General features: G+C 43.0%; 1 protein-coding gene and 1 long non-coding RNA gene across 9 annotated transcripts in view; one reads left to right on the top strand and one right to left on the bottom strand.

Moving 5' to 3' along the window:
- The window catches only part of ARHGAP12 (Rho GTPase activating protein 12), a 108,900-nt gene that overhangs the window by 8,416 nt on the left and 82,561 nt on the right, over positions 1-17,923 (top strand). For 7 of the 8 annotated variants that reach the window (XM_056519443.1, XM_056519441.1, XM_056519449.1 and 4 more), the window contains exon 2: positions 15,354-16,051. In XM_056519443.1, coding sequence (XP_056375418.1) covers positions 15,419-16,051 — 633 coding nt within the window. In that variant the 5' untranslated portion in view covers positions 15,354-15,418. Of the gene's footprint in view, positions 1-12,268; positions 12,378-15,353; positions 16,052-17,923 lie in introns of all 8 variants that reach the window. The other variant, XM_056519442.1, reaches the window with a different exon arrangement.
- On the bottom strand, positions 9,880-17,625 carry LOC130273136 (uncharacterized). Its single transcript, XR_008843880.1, has 3 exons — positions 17,509-17,625; positions 17,287-17,419; positions 9,880-10,045 (listed from the first exon to the last, which is right to left on the bottom strand). It is a non-coding gene; the product is annotated as an uncharacterized LOC130273136 (long non-coding RNA).

Raw genomic sequence — 17,923 nt, 5'->3', positions numbered from 1 at the left:
GGATTGTCTGGGATTAGTAAAACGCTGCAAAAATAGCACCGCAGGTTGTGTCGGGTATTGCAGCTCGACTCCATTGAAGTGAATAGGACTGGACTGAAGTACAACTACAAGACCTGTGGACAAGAGTGGTGCTGTTTTTGCTTAAAAAAATAAAATAAAAAAAACTTTTACTTACCTCTGTTCCCGCGCTGATCCCCTCTTCTGTCTCTGGTGTTCACCAGCGGAAGGCTTAGACACGGTGTTACATGAGCAGCAGATGTCAGGTGACTGCCACAGCCAATCAGCAGTCTCGGTGCTCTGTACTCCTGAGTATGAACCGTGACCCCTGAGGCCGTTGATCTGCTGCTCCAGTCACCTGACGTGCACCGCTCATGTAACACCTGGGCGCTGACCGCATGCAGAACAGGGGATTTACACCGGAAATAGATGGACAACGTGTACTGGAAAGGGATGACAGCCTAGGCACCACCTCTAAATTCTTAGTCGCCATGGCAACCTGGGATTGGTCAATCCCTGTAGTAATTGTATGTATTGCTGATTAATACACTTCCCTAATATATTTTGAAGAATGCTAAAAATGCATTCTGTCCTGTCAGCATCTGTTGGGAGGTAAACTGTGGTCTATTGTTCCCTGTTATCAGCCATTTCAGGCTTATGTGCCGGTATTACTAGAGGACCTCTGTATTTATGTGGCGGTATTACTAGAGGACTTATGTATTTATGTGGCGGTATTACTAGAGGACCTCTGTATTTATGTGGTGGTATTACTAGAGGACCTCTATATTTATGTGGCGGTATTACTAGAGGACCTCTGTATTTATGTGGCGGTATTACTAGAGGACTTATGTATTTATGTGGCGGTATTACTAGAGGACCTCTGTATTTATGTGGTGGTATTACTAGAGGACCTCTATATTTATGTGGCGGTATTACTAGAGGACCTCTGTATTTATGTGGCGGTATTACTAGAGGACCTCTATTTATGTGGCGGTATTACTAGAGGACCTCTATTTATGTGGCGGTATTACTAGAGGACCTCTGTATTTATGTGGCGGTATTACTAGAGGACCTCTATATTTATGTGGCTATATTACTAGAGGACCTCTGTATTTATGTGGCTATATTACTAGAGGACCTCTGTATTTATGTGGTGGTATTACTAGAGGACCTCTGTATTTATGTGGTGGTATTACTAGAGGACCTCTATATTTATGTGGCGGTATTACTAGAGGACCTCTATTTATGTGGTGGTATTACTAGAGGACCTCTATTTATGTGGTGGTATTACTAGAGGACCTCTGTATTTATGTGGCTGTATTACTAGAGGACTTATGTATTTATGTGGCGGTATTACTAGAGGACCTCTGTATTTATGTGGCGGTATTACTAGAGGACCTCTGTATTTATGTGGCGGTATTACTAGAGGACCTCTGTATTTATGTGGCGGTATTACTAGAGGACCTCTGTATTTATGTGGCGGTATTACTAGAGGACCTCTGTATTTATGTGGTGGTATTACTAGAGGACCTCTATATTTATGTGGCGGTATTACTAGAGGACCTCTGTATTTATGTGGCGGTATTACTCGAGGACCTCTGTATTTATGTGGCTGTATTACTAGAGGACCTCTGTATTTATGTGCCGGTATTACTAGAGGACCTCTGTATTTATGTGCCGGTATTACTAGAGGACCTCTGTATTTATGTGGCGGTATTACTAGAGGACCTCTGTATTTATTTGGCGGTATTACTAGAGGACCTCTGTATTTATGTGGCGGTGTTACTAGAGGACCTCTGTATTTATGTGCCGGTATTACTAGAGGACCTCTGTATTTATGTGCTGGTATTACTAGAGGACCTGTGTATTTATGTGGCTGTATTACTAGAGGACCTCTGTATTTATGTGGCGGTGTTACTAGAGGACCTCTGTATTTATGTGCCGGTATTACTAGAGGACCTCTGTATTTATGTGCTGGTATTACTAGAGGACCTGTGTATTTATGTGGCTGTATTACTAGAGGACCTCTGTATTTATGTGCCGGTATTACTAGAAGACCTCTGTATTTATGTGCTGGTATTACTAGAGGACCTGTGTATTTATGTGGCTGTATTACTAGAGGACCTCTGTATTTATGTGGCGGTATTACTAGAGGACCTCTGTATTTATGTGCTGGTATTACTAGAGGACCTGTGTATTTATGTGGCTGTATTACTAGAGGACCTGTGTATTTATGTGGCTGTATTACTAGAAGACCTCTGTATTTATGTGGCGGTATTACTAGAGGACCTCTGTATTTATGTGGCGGTATTACTAGAGGACCTCTATATTTATGTGGCGGTATTACTAGAGGACCTCTATTTATGTGGCTGTATTACTAGAGGACCTCTGTATTTATGTGTCGGTATTACTAGAGGACCTATGTATTTATGTGGCGGTATTACTAGAGGACCTCTGTGTTTATGTGGCTGTATTACTAGAGGACCTCTGTATTTATGTGCCGGTATTACTAGAGGACCTCTGTATTTATGTGCCGGTATTACTAGAGGACTTATGTATTTATGTGGCGGTATTACTAGAGGACCTCTGTATTTATGTGCCGGTATTACTAGAGGACCTCTGTATTTATGTGGCGGTATTACTAGAGGACCTCTGTGTTTATGTGGCGGTATTACTAGAGGACCTATGTATTTATGTGGCGGTATTACTAGAGGACCTATGTATTTATGTGGCGGTATTACTAGAGGACCTCTATATTTATGTGGCGGTATTACTAGAGGACCTCTGTATTTATGTGGCGGTATTACTAGAGGACCTCTGTATTTATGTGCTGGTATTACTAGAGGACCTCTGTATTTATGTGGCTGTATTACTAGAGGACCTCTGTATTTATGTGGCGGTATTACTAGAGGACCTCTGTATTTATGTGGCTGTATTACTAGAGGACCTCTGTGTTTATGTGGCGGTATTACTAGAGGACCTCTGTGTTTATGTGGCTGTATTACTAGAGAACTTATGTATTTATGTGGCAGTATTACTAGAGGACCTCTGTATTTTCATGTGCCGGTATTACTAGAGGACCTCTGTGTTTATGTGGCTGTATTACTAGAGGACTTATGTATTTATGTGGCGGTATTACTAGAGGACCTCTGTTTACGATTAGGCTGACACCATTGAGATGTACAGAAGACGGCTCAGTCGGCTTCCTTCAGAGGTTTGTAACCACACAATTGCTTCCTTTTCCTGCTACCTGCCTGTGCATTTGTTTCTATAGAGAAATACTCTGTGAAGGAAGTCGCACATGTCTTTGAAAGCAATGTTTTAGATGTCAGTAATAAGTTGTTTCTGTAGTTTCTCTGTTCTTCGTCTCCTTCCCATTGATCACAAGCTGTAGGAACACATAAGAAGCAGCCGCCCCTGGTCACCACCATGTAGAAGGCCGAAAAACAGCAGCAGATGTGTCCCAGCTCTCAATTGTTTCCAGGCCCAGATTTCCTTTGTTCCATTTCTATAGAATCTTCTGTAAAGTGATAGAGGAGGGATACCGCTCCTCCCCAATGCTATAGATCAATGCATCTCCTCTATTCTTACCCAGAAAGAGAAATACATCAAATACTACAAAGTGTAGAGATGATTTTCTCAGTCTCTGACCTCACCATGTTTTTTTGTTCATTTACGGTATAGTTAGGTTTTGGAGTAATTTTGTACCTAGGAACTGAATCATAACCAACTTATCATTTGTGGGAATAGTTTCCTTTAGATAGTGTTCAAGCGCTGCGGTACCACAAATGCAAGCACAATATGTGAACAGAGCCTTAGGGCAAACTCTTATTTGTCATCACATCATGGGCTTTTCATGGGGTTTAAAATCATTGCTCGGCATCTGCACAATGCCCTGTGTAATACAAGATGTGCGACTGTCGAATAATAGGTTTAAAGGGCCGCACAAATGATCCAGCAATTGTTCATGTGGCCTTAGCTGCCCGATACCGAGCCTATTAGATCATCAATCTAGGAGATCTGCACTCATAGGGTCTATTCACACGGCAGAATTTCCACTTGCGGAATTCCATCTCAAATTAAAGGGGTACTCCATTTACTTTTTTTTTTTTTATCAACTTGTTCCAACCTTTGGAACAAGTTGATTAAATTGCTTCTATTTAAACATTAATCCTTCCATTACTTATCAGCTGCTGTATTCTACAGAGGAAGTTCTCTTCTTTTAAAACTTCCTTTCTGTCTGACCACAGTGCTCTCTGCTGACACCTCTGTCCATGAAAGCAAATCCCCATAGCAAACCTTTCCTGCTCTGGAAAGTTCCTAACATGGACAGAGGTGTCGGCAGAGAGCACTGTGATCAGAAAGAAACCAAATTTAAAAAGAGAAGAAATTCCTCTGTAGTATACAGCAGCTAAGTACTGGGAGGATTAAGATTTTTAAATAGAAGTAATTTACAAATCTGTTTAACTTTCTGGCACAAGTTGATTAAGAAAAATGTTTTCCAGTGGAGTACCCCTTTAAAGCCTATAGACTTCTATGGGATTTCGCACTCCTGTTCACATTTCTGAATTTCCGCTTGTGGAATTCCGCAAGCGGAAATTCAGAAGTGTGAATAGACCCATATTGGGCAGGGGCAGGCTGTGTTAGTGCCCATTTACACTGCGGAATTTCCAGTTGGGAAAAATTGGAAATTATGGTGTAGCAGCCCTATGGAGATGGAACATGTCTGAGTAGTCGTAGCCCCCATTTATATCCCCAGCAGCTGCTGCATAAGGAATATCTGTCTAGAATTTCTCTGGTGGATATTCCGTAGTATGAATGGGCCCTAATATAGCCCTTACAAGCAGAAGAGACAAAGTATGGCAGGGACAGTACATCGAAGACATGGTTTATTTACAGAATATAGGCCTTCAATACGGACTCCTGTAAAGTGCTGCAGGAGTGCTATTTGTAGTAAATATTTTATAACAAAAGAAAACAAACACAAGAAAAAACAAAACACAAATATAACATTAAAGGAGTAGTTCAGTGGTGAACCCAGTGGTGAACAACTTATCCCCTATCCTAAGGATAGGGGATAAGTTTGAGATCGCGGGGGGTCCGACCGCTGGGGCCCCCTGCGATCTCCTGTACGGAGCCCCGACAGCCCGCGCGAAGGGGGCGTGTCGTCCTCCACACGAAGCGGCGGCCGACACGCCCCCTCAATACAACTCTATGGCAGAGCCGAGGCGCTGCCTTCGGCAATCTCCGGCTCTGCCATAGAGATGTATTGAGGGGGCGTGTCGGCCGCCGCTTCTTGCGGTGGTCGACACCCGCTGCCGGGCCCCTGTACAGAGAGATCGCAGGGGGCCCCAGCGGTCGGACCCCCCCACGATCTCAAACTAAGGATAGGGGATAAGTTGTTCACCACTGGGTTCACCACTGGACTACCCCTTTAAGGCCCCTTTCCCACTACAGGCATCATCCTGCTTTTTTACTGCCGTTATTTTACAGTAATGGATAAAAAAAAAAAAAATGCAATAACTGGTAATAACGGATGATAACTGATGATCATCATCCCTTATTTTTAATGTTTTTTTTTCTTAAAAAAAAGATGTGGTTCATCAGTTATCATCTGCTATTACCAGTTATCCCCTTTTACCTGTGGACGTCGGGCTCTCATACCACCCTCATGGAGTCTGTTTCTGTGAACACATGCACATTTGTGGCCTGCTGGAGGTCATTTTGCAGGGCTCTGGCAGTGCTCCTCCTGCTCCTCCATGCACAAAGACGGAGGTAGCGGTCCTGCTGCTGGGTTGTTGCCCTCTTACGGTCGCCTCCACATCTCCTGATGTACTGGCCTGTCTCCTGGTAGCACCTCCATGCTCTGGACACTACGCTGACAGACACAGCAAACCTTCTTGCCACAGCTCGCATTGATGTGCCATCCTGGATGAGCTTCACTACCTGAGCCACTTGTGTGGGTTGTAGACTACGTCTCATGCTACCACTAGAGTGAAAGCACTGCCAGCATTCAAAAGTGACCAAAACATCAGCCAGGAAGCATAGGAACTGAGAAGTGGTCTGTGGTCATCACCTACAGAACCACTCCTTTATTGGGGATGTTTTGCTAATTGCCTATAATGTCCACCTGTTGTCTGTTCCATTTGCACAACAGCATGTGAAATTGATTGTCAATCAGTGTTGCTTCCTGAGTGGACAGTGGGATTTCACAGAAGTGTCATTGACTTGGAGTTACATTGTGTTGTTTAAGTGTTCCCTTTATTTTTTTTGAGCAGTGTACTTTATTTTCACATGCTCTGATCTGTCGGGTTTTCCTCAGCTGAAATCCACTACACGTTTCCCAGACTGCCACGCCCATTATTCGGATTTTCTCTGTAACATGGAGAGTTAGTTGGGTGACAGAATCTGGCGCACAACCCGACAAAACATGTCTGGTTTACAGTAGTAAATCAGAGCCTTAGTGCGTAATTCCAAGAGCACAGCATTGCCGCCAATGGTGACGGCGCAGGACCGCGTGGTCCTTCCACAGAAGGCTTTCGGTGGCTGCCAGATGGAATCTTTGCTTGGTAACTTTTTGATAACTTACACCAGTGTTCCCTGAGCTGGGACACCTCATCCCATCATGCCCTTGACAGCCTTCGGCCACAACTTGGAGACCATGTCAAAAATGGCCAAAGACCTTGTCAAAAATGAAAGAAGCCATCTGATTGGTTGCTATGGGCAACTCTGCAGCTTTTCCTCTTGACAGGTTTTGATAAATCTCCCCCTATGTTTCCACTGGCTATTTTGGCTCGTAAAATCCCCTGAATACACATCCGTCAGCGACATGTCTCTTATTCACGTGAATTCTCTATGCACCAAGAAGTAAGTATGAGGATCAGTTCTGTTGAATGGGGCTTATCCGTGCCCAGAACCTCCTCAAATGATACAACAGCAGAGTGTGAAGCATTCGTCAGAAATCCAAGGTTATGACTGGTATCAGCTGATGGTGAGTCTGCATTATGAAATCATGGTGACACAAGCCCTTTGAGGCCAAAAATGTTCCAACTAAACCTTGCTGACATTTTTCCTAGACCCAGGCCAGTGTTTCCTAGCAGTGGTTCCAGATGTCCCTGGGGTTCCCTGGCTGAAAGCGGAATATTCTGAAAAATATTTGGCATGAGACAGATGCAATAAGTCTGAGCCCTCACATTGACTGTAGATATATGCAGTGTTCACTGTGTGAGGTATATATTATCTTATATGGCAGAATAGAAGGGACTAGAGCTGGGAGGTATGACCAAACACAATATTTTTGTAACTTATGGCGGTTCCATGGTAACTTACGGTATTTCTTACTCCCCCCCCCCCACCTCAAATCATGTGACCCGCGAGCGCTCTTCTGCTTCTCCCCCCCCCCCAATTAATTATCAGCCCAGCGGGGTACTACTCACATATGTCACCCGCAAACACTGCGGGCGTGACATGATCAGAAATCTTATCCCCTATCCTTTGAATAGGGGAGAAGATGACTAGGGGAGGAGTACCCCTTTAAAGACATGTGAATGGGGCCCTAAGAATACATCTGTCCCACCACACAAGGAAAGCACGTTGTAAAGATGGCCTAACATGTGCATATGGTCAACAGGAGGTCCCAGCTTTTGGAGATCTTTTCTCCTCCAGGCTCCAGTAACTCTTGGTTAATGATTCTTGGCTCTTTTCTATTTAAAGGTTAAATTTTGACAGATTTTTTTTTTCTTCTTTTTGTCCATTCAGTTGCTTAAAAGATTTCTCCAGGGATAACTAGAGGCATAAAACATGTGTCCATTAGGATAGGATCACACGTTTTTGAAAGTAATGGAAAATAAAAAAGGATGTCCAGGCATGCTGGGAGTTGTAGTTTTACAATAGCTAGAGGTACCCTGGTTGGTAAACACTGGTCTATGTGGTCATCTTGTGAAGCTAGACAGTTAAGAGATGAGGAGAGATTGTGGGGGTCTCATGATCAAAACTTTCGACGTGTCTAACATGTGAGATGTCAAAAGGTTTTATAAATGACAGGGACACTTTAAGGATGGTCTTGTTATACGAATGGAATAAGAAGGGGGCGAACAGCTGCTGGACTCCATCTCCTCCGGATATTCTAATGTTTATGAATGTTTGTCGCCCCCATGCACATTAGATCTGCTTGAAGAAAACCATTGTTTGTCACCATCACGTTTCCTCTAATCCACACGGTCATGTTGGTTGCTCAGCTCCATTCTTCTCAGTGCACTCAGATCTGATACCTGTTCACACTCTGATCTGCAGCCACTTACGTCAGGAAAATCTTAGATGTCTATCTCGCTGCACTTTAGTAAGCGCCTGAAGCTCAGAATTACGTATCGCTCTGTCTTTTTATCTTGATGTGACCGTTCACGTTCCTGCATTTAAAAAGCAACTAGAGTAGCTGCAACAGACCAGTTAACCACCATTACATGTGTACTGGAGATGGGTGATAAAGCCGCGGCAGAACTTTTTCCTGGACTCCCCGTCATAAGAGAGTACACTCGGACTCCTACAGGCTTGGAATGGCCAGAGAACATTAGACTGCTCCCAGGTTTAGGGTTTAGTAACAATCATGGGCCCAGCATCTGTAACCGCTGGTAAGAAATACATTAAGGTAAATAGTGGTCTGTGTAATGTATGGATGTATAGGCTGTCCTCACTCATAGAGGGGGTCCTGAGTGACCGACCCCCCCCCAAGTCCGTAAAGCATTGTTGTAGTAGTAGTTTGACAACACCTTAGAATTTAAAGTGCCATTGTGTAGCCATTGACAACACATTTTTATTCTTTTGACTCTCTTGCGCTCCCTGCCCCATATCTTGTTTTGTCCTATGATCCTGCTTTTGTGCACGGTCTATGGTTAGTATGCTTAGTTTTTGGTTTTAGTTGAATGGGTCTTTTTTTTCCTTTGTCCATCACTTATTGATGACTAGAATAGTACTTTCATGTTTCCAAACAAATGTATAGGGTGTGTGTGTGTGTGTGTATGTATGTATATATATATATATATGATATGTGTGTGTGTGTGTGTATATATATATATATATATATATATATATATATATATATATATATATATTATATACATATATACACACACACACATATACACACACACACACACCCTATACATTTGTTTGGAAACATGAAAGGGGGGAGGTCTCCATATTATATATATATATATATATATATATATAATATGGAGACCTCCCCCCTTTCATGTTTCCAAACAAATGTGTATGTGTGTGTGTGTGTGTGTATATATATATATATATATATATATATAATAATGTGTGTGTGTATATATATATATATATATATATATATAAATAATATGGAGACCTCCCCCCAGGATCTCTAGTATGGGGCCAGGGGCTCAGTGATGGCGGAGGGTCTGACCACTGGGGCCCCTGCAATCTCCGGGACAGGACCCTGGCTCTCCGTGAGCAGCGCGTACTGGTGGATGACACGTGCTCCATTCATTTCTGTGAGAGCACCAGAAAGACCAATGTACAGCACTTGGGAAATTGAAATGAATGGAGCGCGTGCCATCTACCAGATGAGAGAGCCGTGGTCCTGTCCCGGAGATCGCAGGGGGTCCCAGCGGATAGACCCGCCGCCATCACTGAGCCCTGAGTCCCATACCAGAGATCGTGGGGGTCCCAGCGGTGCATATGTTAATTCTAAGTGTCAGTGAGGGCCTCCTGTTCGAATCTTCATAAAGTCTACAGCCACCTCTGTTGGCACATCTAAGTACTTGGGGGGGAGGGGGGGGGTGTATTGGGGGATCACTGTCTGAAAAAAAGGACACATCCATAATTTTGTATTTTTATTTATTTTTTGATGAAGTTTTCATAGATCCTATAATTTTCCCCTTACAACTTTCTCTTACAATCCTCTTCCATGGTGGAAAAAAAAAGTCCTGCTTGTTATGCATCTGTGTCAGTAGTTCCCAGATGAGTTTCGGTGGAGCCCTTAGCTGTCTACTTCGTCCTACTTAAAAGTAAAATGATGATAAACCTGGAAATGAAGTATAAACGTAAATTGGAGACAAACTTGTCTGAGCTGATGGTTAGTCTGCAGGATTGTCTGCGTGTCCTGGAGCAAAAAGACTTTTAGAAATCTCAATAAAAAACTCTCATGCTAAGGGTCTATTCACACGTACAGTATTCTGCGCAGATTTGATGCACAGGAATTGAGGCTGTTTTCATCATTCAGTTTACTTTGAAATCTGCAGCAGAAAATCCTGCGCATCAAATCTGCGCAGAATACTGTACGTGTGAAGACCATAAAGGGGTATTTCAGTATCAGAAAACTATATTTAAATGAAAACTATCAAGATCTATAACTTCTTAGTATTGTCATCACTATTTTGTCTGGCCTTGTAATGGCTTTCTATTTTCTTAAAGGAGAACTCCAGCCAAAGCTAACTTATCCCCTATACACCAGATAGGGGATAAGTAGCTGATTGCAGGGGGTCCGACCGCACAGGATTTTCTAAGTGGGACCCCGGCTGTAATTGAAGGAGTGTGTGTCGTCTACCAGTAAACTGCCCACGCTCCATTCATTTCTATGGGGGCGCCGGTGATGCCCGGGTTCTGTACTTGGGCCTTTTCGGCGCTCCCATAGAAATGAATGGAGAACATGCCGTCTGTACACGCGCTCCTTACAGAATGTGGGGGTCCCAGCGGTCGGGCCCCCACAATCAGCTGCTTACTAGTTATTTTTGGCTGGAGTTCCCCTTTAAGACACAGAACACATCGCATGGACAAAGTTGCCATGTATTGCTAGACCAGTGGTCCCTGAACAGGGTGCCTCCAGATGTTGCAAAACTACAACTCCCAGCATGCCCAGACAGCCAACGGCTGTCTGGGCATGCTGGGGGTTGTAGTTTTGCAACATCTGGTGGTCCATAGTTTGGAGACCCCTGTGCTAGACTTGATAGACTAAGGCTAAGATGACATTTTATTTATTTATTGCCAAAGGGGCACAAAATTTGCAGCTCTTGTTTGCCCGGAAAACCTGCAACATGTCTTAATCAATTCCCACCTATGTTGCTTATCTGTATTTCTAGATACCACAATTTATGTGTGTGTTTATATAAATCTCTATTAATATAAACAGGGTCAGTACTTTCCTCAGGGAGAGGACACCTCTTCAGGTGTAACGGAGATTCAGGTTAGGCCAATTAGCACTCTGCAGGCATTCTGGGTAGGGGAATATGCAAAGCAGCACATTACACCACCTTTTCAGGTAGTGTTCCCCTACCCAGAATGCCTGCGGAGTGCGAATTGGCCTAACCTGAATCTGCGTTACACCTGAAGAGGTGTCCTCAGGGAGGACTGACCCCGACCCCAAAGTACTGACCCTGTTTAAAGCCTCAGGCCTCTCACCACAGCCAAGCCAGATCACCCTGCTCTGTACTGACGAGGGGCAAACACCCAAAAACAGCTGTCTGCAGATGGGTAGAACCTTCCCTTTTGGGGAATAGTCTGGCTTGGCATAAATCCCGATCAGCTTTTTATATTCCTTAACAGGAGCCAAGCTGATGCCAGGGAACGCTACCTGAAAAGGTGGTGTAATGAGCTGCTTTGCATATTCCTCTATTAAAATATATATATATATATATATATATATATATATATATATATATATATATATATATTAATAAATATTTATATATTAATAAATATTTATATTTATTAATATATATATTTATTAATAAAAAATATATATATATATATATTAAAAATAAGTGTGTGTGTATGTATATATATATACATTTTTTTATTTTTATTATAATATTATATATACAGCACTGTTAAATGGTATCATGTTATCTGGGCCCTGTAGAGTGGGCACCTGCAGGTAACCCTGAGCCCTGTAGAGCGAGTGGGGCACCCCTGCATAGACATGGTGCAGCCTGGAGGATAAGATCTGCATACACTCTTTCGGACCACATTCTGGGTGCTGCCGTGTGAGGACGTTCTGCTATGTAATCACAACTATGTTGCTTTAAATTGCTGTGTGGGCAGAATCTGTGGTGCTGTGTGGGTGCAAGTTCTCTGTTTGAATGGTATTTTGAAAGAACATGTATTCTCGACAATATTAAAAGCTACAAAGCAACTTTTTCGGCTCCTTTTCAGGATGTCACTAAACTTTTTTTGCTGGTGAGATAAAAAAATAAAAATAAATGAATGTAAATATTTTTACTTACTGAAACTTGTCATTTCCTATAATTAGGCGTGAAGACCGCGAACCACACTTGTATTAGTAGAACCGTTCACTGTTGGGGTGCATTAACACTGAGGAATAGGAGAGGAATCCTCGCGCAATAATTCCGCCATGGAATGTAAGTTTTTTTTTTTTGTTTTTTTTTGTGAAATTTTCGCAGAATTTACACGGAATTCCGTGCGGAATATAGGAGAAAAGTTTTTTTTTCTTTTCTTTTCTTTTGCTGGACAACCACCAATTGGAATTTCCCTTTTTTATATTTATTTTATTTTTTCCGTGCAAATTCTGTGCGGAAATGATTTCAAGTGGAAATTTTTTTACTATTAACTTCAATGGCCTTCTGCTTGCGTATTCCGCAAGAAGAATGAACATGTTTTTTCTTCTAGGGGAATTACACAAGCAAAATTTACGCAGTGTGAACAGTGCTGAGTAAAATACATTGAAGTCAATGGCAAAGCAAGTGTTAATTATTTCTAAGCGGAGAATTCAAGAGTAAATTCCTCTTGAATTACTCAGTGTGAACGCACCCTTAGAAACCACAGATGTGTCAATAGCATGTAAGTCATACCCAAAATTTCCACCAAGTACATATGTATATATTTGGTGGTTTAGGCCCTTATCATTAGGGTCTTCATGATGACTATACTTTACTAGGGATCGACCAATTATCGGTATGGCCGATATTATCGGCCGATAATCACGATTTTGGGCATTATCGGTATCGGCAATTACCTTGCCTATAATGCCCCGCCCCAACCGCACCGCGACCGCACCGCCCGCTTTAAATCAATGATCTGCAGCAGTGTTGCGGGGGGATAAATATCCGATAACTTATACCGGAATATCAGTATAAGTTATCGGCTATCGGCCCTAACCTCCACCGATTATCGGTATCGGCCCTAAAAAACTGTTATCGGTCGATCCCTATACTTTACTGCTAGGAATCCTAGAATACATACGTTTTTATGCCTATATACACTTATTATAGACAAGCCCATTCATATAGGAGTCTTAAAAAGTACCTGTCACCAAATAAACTTTTCTAAACTAACTCAGGCTATGTTCCCTTACTACTCCTAACACTCCTCCCACCCCTTAAAAAAAAAAAAAAGGAGAAAAATAAATTCAGAGCTTTAAAAAGCTGTGTATTATACCTTTTTATTCATGCTTACATAGTGCAATTTCCCAGCAGGAGAAAGTGAGCATTTCCCAGAAGGCATGACATCATTGAAGCCTGTTGGGGGACCACTTCCGCTCGTACATTGTTGCATTGCTGTGAATAGAAGACCTCAGTCTCTTTGCAGCTTTCAGTGAGGCTCTTTGCAGCTGTCAATCAAGATCAGTGCAGAGAAACATTTCCTGAGTTTGGTCTCCTGCAAGGCGGGGAGGAGACCAAACTCCCTGTACTAATTGTGTCAAGGAACATAACAGAGACACCTAGTGGCTGTTTTTTCTATTACATTTTAAACCTATTTATATTGATAATTTTAAAAGCAAGTGAATGGGAAAGTGTCTGCTAATTACACAAGGATCACTACATTAAAAGTTTTATTTGGTGACAGGTACTCTTTAATTACATTCAAATAATTACTGTGGTTACAGCTTCAGAGACCCCTGGCGAAATTGCAGATACTGCTGGGAGAAGTGGTTACCATCTGGGTATTTCCAAATGCCTGTCCAGTGGAATCAGGTCCACCGTAGCGGAAGGTTGCTAGCAGCTCTGTTTTATTTCGTAGATGGTATTCCCAACCCCTCCCACTATGACCCCAATAAATGGGACCCCCTCGCTATGAAGCCTGTATGTTTTTAATAGGGCCTATACAATGCATTTAGAAAGTCTGCAGGCCCTTACAGTTCTTTCACTTTTTGGGTCCTTGTGCAAAAATAAAAAAATCAAGTTTTCCTCGATATATCTGCACTCAATACACTGATGATGCCTATCGGTGCATAAACCAAACGAAGAGGGGGGAAAGGACTGCATGTAGAGCTTAAAGACAAGATTGTGTGAGGGCTCAGATGAGGAGAATTGTACAAAAAGAATTCTGCTGCACTGAAAGTTCCTAGGAGCACAGGGGCCTCCATAATTCTTGAAAGGAAGAAGTTTGGGACAAGCAGGGCTCTCCCTAGAGCTTCCCTACCACCAAACGCCCCACAAAGTTATCAGGGAGAAGAGCTTTGGTGACCAAGAACCCAGCGGCTATTAAGGCCGAGCTTCAAAGATCCTGTGTGCATATGGGAAGGTTCACCTTCCAACAAGACAGTGACCATAAGCTCACAGCAAAGACAACACAGGAGCAGCTTAAAGGGGTACTACGCTGCTCAGCATTCAGAACTTTTTGTTCTGAACGCTTAATGCCGGCGCCAGGGGCTCATGAGGTCACCGCCATGCCCCCCTCGTGACATCATGCCCTGCACCCTTAATGCAAGTGTAGGGGAAGGGGTATGTCTATCACCCCGCCCCCTTCCATAGAATTGTATTGAGGGGGCGGGGCATGATGTCACAAGGGGCGTGGGCATGAAGTCACGAACCCCCTTGCGCCGCCCCCAGCTTTCTAAATGAACGACGAGTGCAGCACAGAGATCTTAGGGGGATAGGGGATAAGATGTCTAGGGCCGGAGTACCCCTTTAAGGACACCTCTGTGAACGTCTTTGAGTGGCCTAGCCAAAACCCTGACTTATACCCTATAGAATGAGGTCTGAAAAATGTCATAATATCCCCAAATCCAGGAGTATAAACCTTGTGGCCTTATCCTGAGAAGACTGGAGGCTGTAATCGCTGCCAAAGGGGCTTTAACTAAGTCCTGAGTAAAAGGTTTGAATACTTTTTGTCACTGCAAGATTTAAAAATTACCAGAAATTCCTAACATTCTGTTTTTTCAGTTTATTATGGGGTAAGGAGTGCAGAATGATGGGGAGAACTTGACTAGATATATCTATATAAATTGTAGACAGATCTATTTTATTGTCATGGGTTGGCATAATTTTTATGGCATTGGCTATACTATTGTAAAGGTTTGTTGAGATTTATGCTTTTATTAATGCACATTTACCTAAAAATGTTTTTTGTTGTGTTTTTTTGTCTCCTATCTGTAGAGTTTTCACCACCAGCTGTCATAATGCATGCAGTTCTTTTAAAAAGGTGATCAAAATATCTGAAAATGGCTGACAAAAGCGGCAGGCCCGGTCCTGTGTTCATCGAGGTAGAGTACGACTATGAATACGAGTATAAGAACAAGAAGATAGTTATTAAACAGGGGGAGAGGTATATTCTAATCAAAAAGTCTAATGAAGACTGGTGGCAGGTGAAGAAGGATGAGAACTCGAAACCCTTGTATGTTCCCGCTCAGTATGTAAAGGAAGTTGGCAGAAAGGCATTGATGCCGCCTATCAAACCGGGCATTTTGCCCAATAGTCCTTTGAAAGTCATGCAAGGGCTGCAGAGGTCGACCGAGAACGTTAACAAATCTCCAGAGCTTTCAAGTTTTGGAAAAACTTCCACAATTCGGGATGCCAACCAGAACTTTGGACCAAATAGTAGCCCTGGACAGACCAGAGGACTTACTCTAGATCTGGTACATAATAATGGTAAGCTGTGTACAGATTTGCATTCACCCAAGGCCACCAGTAGGAGCCCCTCGGCCATGCATTTCCCTAGCTCGGAATTTATGGAAATTGAAAAGACAAACTTTTCTAACGATCACTCCGACTCTGCCGGGGAGAACTCTGAAAAAATCCTTGTGGATTCTGAATCTGGAGACGAACTGAGTAGCAGTTCTACCGAGCAACTACAGGTAAGTTCTATATTTTAGTCTTTGAATGCACTATCGCTGTGTGTGTTTATTAAAGGGGTACTCCGCCTCTAGATATCTTATCCCCTATCCAAAGGAAAGGGGATAAGATGTCTGATCATGGGGGTCCCGTTGCTGGTACCCCCACGATCTGTGTGTTTGAAACGCTGGGTGCCGGCGGCGGGGTTGTGACATCACGGCCAAGTGATGTCACAAGGGGCATGGCCGTGACGTCACGACCCCGCTGCCTGCACCCTGTGTTCGGAACAGAATGTTCCGAACGCTGTGGCAACGGAGTACCCCTTCAATGTTGTGTACGTTGTCACACTTTACATGTTGTATTATATGCAATTCCTTTTATTGTATCTTTTACTTGCACAGCTCCTTTAAGGCAATGTTCACATTATGGGGGCAACTCCTGGTGGCAACTGATTTGGTCAGCATTTGAACCGCTCGGACATGTGCCATCTACATAGACTGCAATGGTGGCAATACTGTGCAGCAGAAACCCATTGAAGACAATGGAAGGCTGCTGCGTCGCCATTTCTGAGTAGAATTTCTCAGCTGGAAAAATTCTGTAGTTTGAACGTACATCTATTCGAGAAAGTATTTGGGGTAATGGCAGAAATGAATAATATACCAAAGTTAGTGTGGAGACACACCGCAAAAACCCCAACACATGGTTTTACAGCAAATCTGTGCAGTATTTAATTGATTGCTAATGTTTGTTCAGTTCTGCAGGTAACCAAACCGCACAGACATTAATATTCATTTCAGATCCGCAACAATTTACATTCATTATTATCTGGAATTCTGTCATGTGATCCATCTTGCCCAATGAGTCTCCTACATTCTCTGGTGAATGTAGTTGGTCTTGGTGCAATTGGTTTTGTGGTATAGAGATGTGGGGGGAGATTTATCAAAACCTGTCCAGAGGGAAAGTTGCAGAGTTGCCCATAGCAACCAATCAGATCACTACTTTCATTTAAAAAAAAAAAAAAGCCTTTGAAAAATGAAAGAAGCGATCTGATTGGTTGCTAGGGGCAACTCAGCAACTTTTCCTCTGGACAGGTTTTGATAAATCTCCCCCATGGTGCCCATTGGGGAAAAAAATGTATACTGCATTAGATGTGTATAACGTTGATGCTTTGTGCATTCGTGTATTATTGCTGTATTTTAGGGTTTGTACTAACACAGCACCCAGACCCCCACCCCCTCTCACTTTTACTGAACCTTACCCTCGATCACCCTAAATCATGCTGCGGCTGACATGCCTCCTTTACTGGGGAGCCGTGGCAGAGCTGCTGCCCCATCCAGCAGATCATGAAGGGTCCTAGTGTTCGGACTCCCGGCGATCAGCCATCCACTATCCTGCGGATAGGGGATAAGTGTTATACACCGCAGATTTCCTTTAGTGTACTCTTCTCTAATAAAAAAAAAACAAAAAAACTTGTACTTACCTCCGTTCCCGTCCTGAGATCCCTGATGTTCAGCATCTGATGTCGTTACCTGAGCAGCAGACAACGTGTGACTGTCTGCCATAGCCAGTCAGCAGCCTCGGTGGAGCGTGACAAACGAGGCCTCTGATTGGCTGCGGTGGTCACCTGATGTCATCTGATCAGGTGACACCTGAGCGCTGACTGAAGGCATCCGCTGCTGAACATTGGACGCATAATGGGGATCAGCATTTAAATGAAGGTGGAGGTAAGTGAAACAGTTTTAAATTTTTTTTTTTTTTTTTTTTTTTTTTTTAAAGAGACAACCCGTATTAGAAAGGATGTACAAAATCCTGGGCACCACCATGAAAATGTTTAGTTGCCATGATGACCTGGCATCTGGGATTTGTCAAGCTTCTGATTATACAATGATGTGGGG

The sequence above is a fragment of the Hyla sarda genome, chromosome 5 (genome assembly GCF_029499605.1).
Source record: "Hyla sarda isolate aHylSar1 chromosome 5, aHylSar1.hap1, whole genome shotgun sequence".
Taxonomy (NCBI): Eukaryota; Metazoa; Chordata; class Amphibia; order Anura; family Hylidae; genus Hyla; species Hyla sarda.
This window is presented reverse-complemented; position numbering and strand designations above follow the sequence as displayed.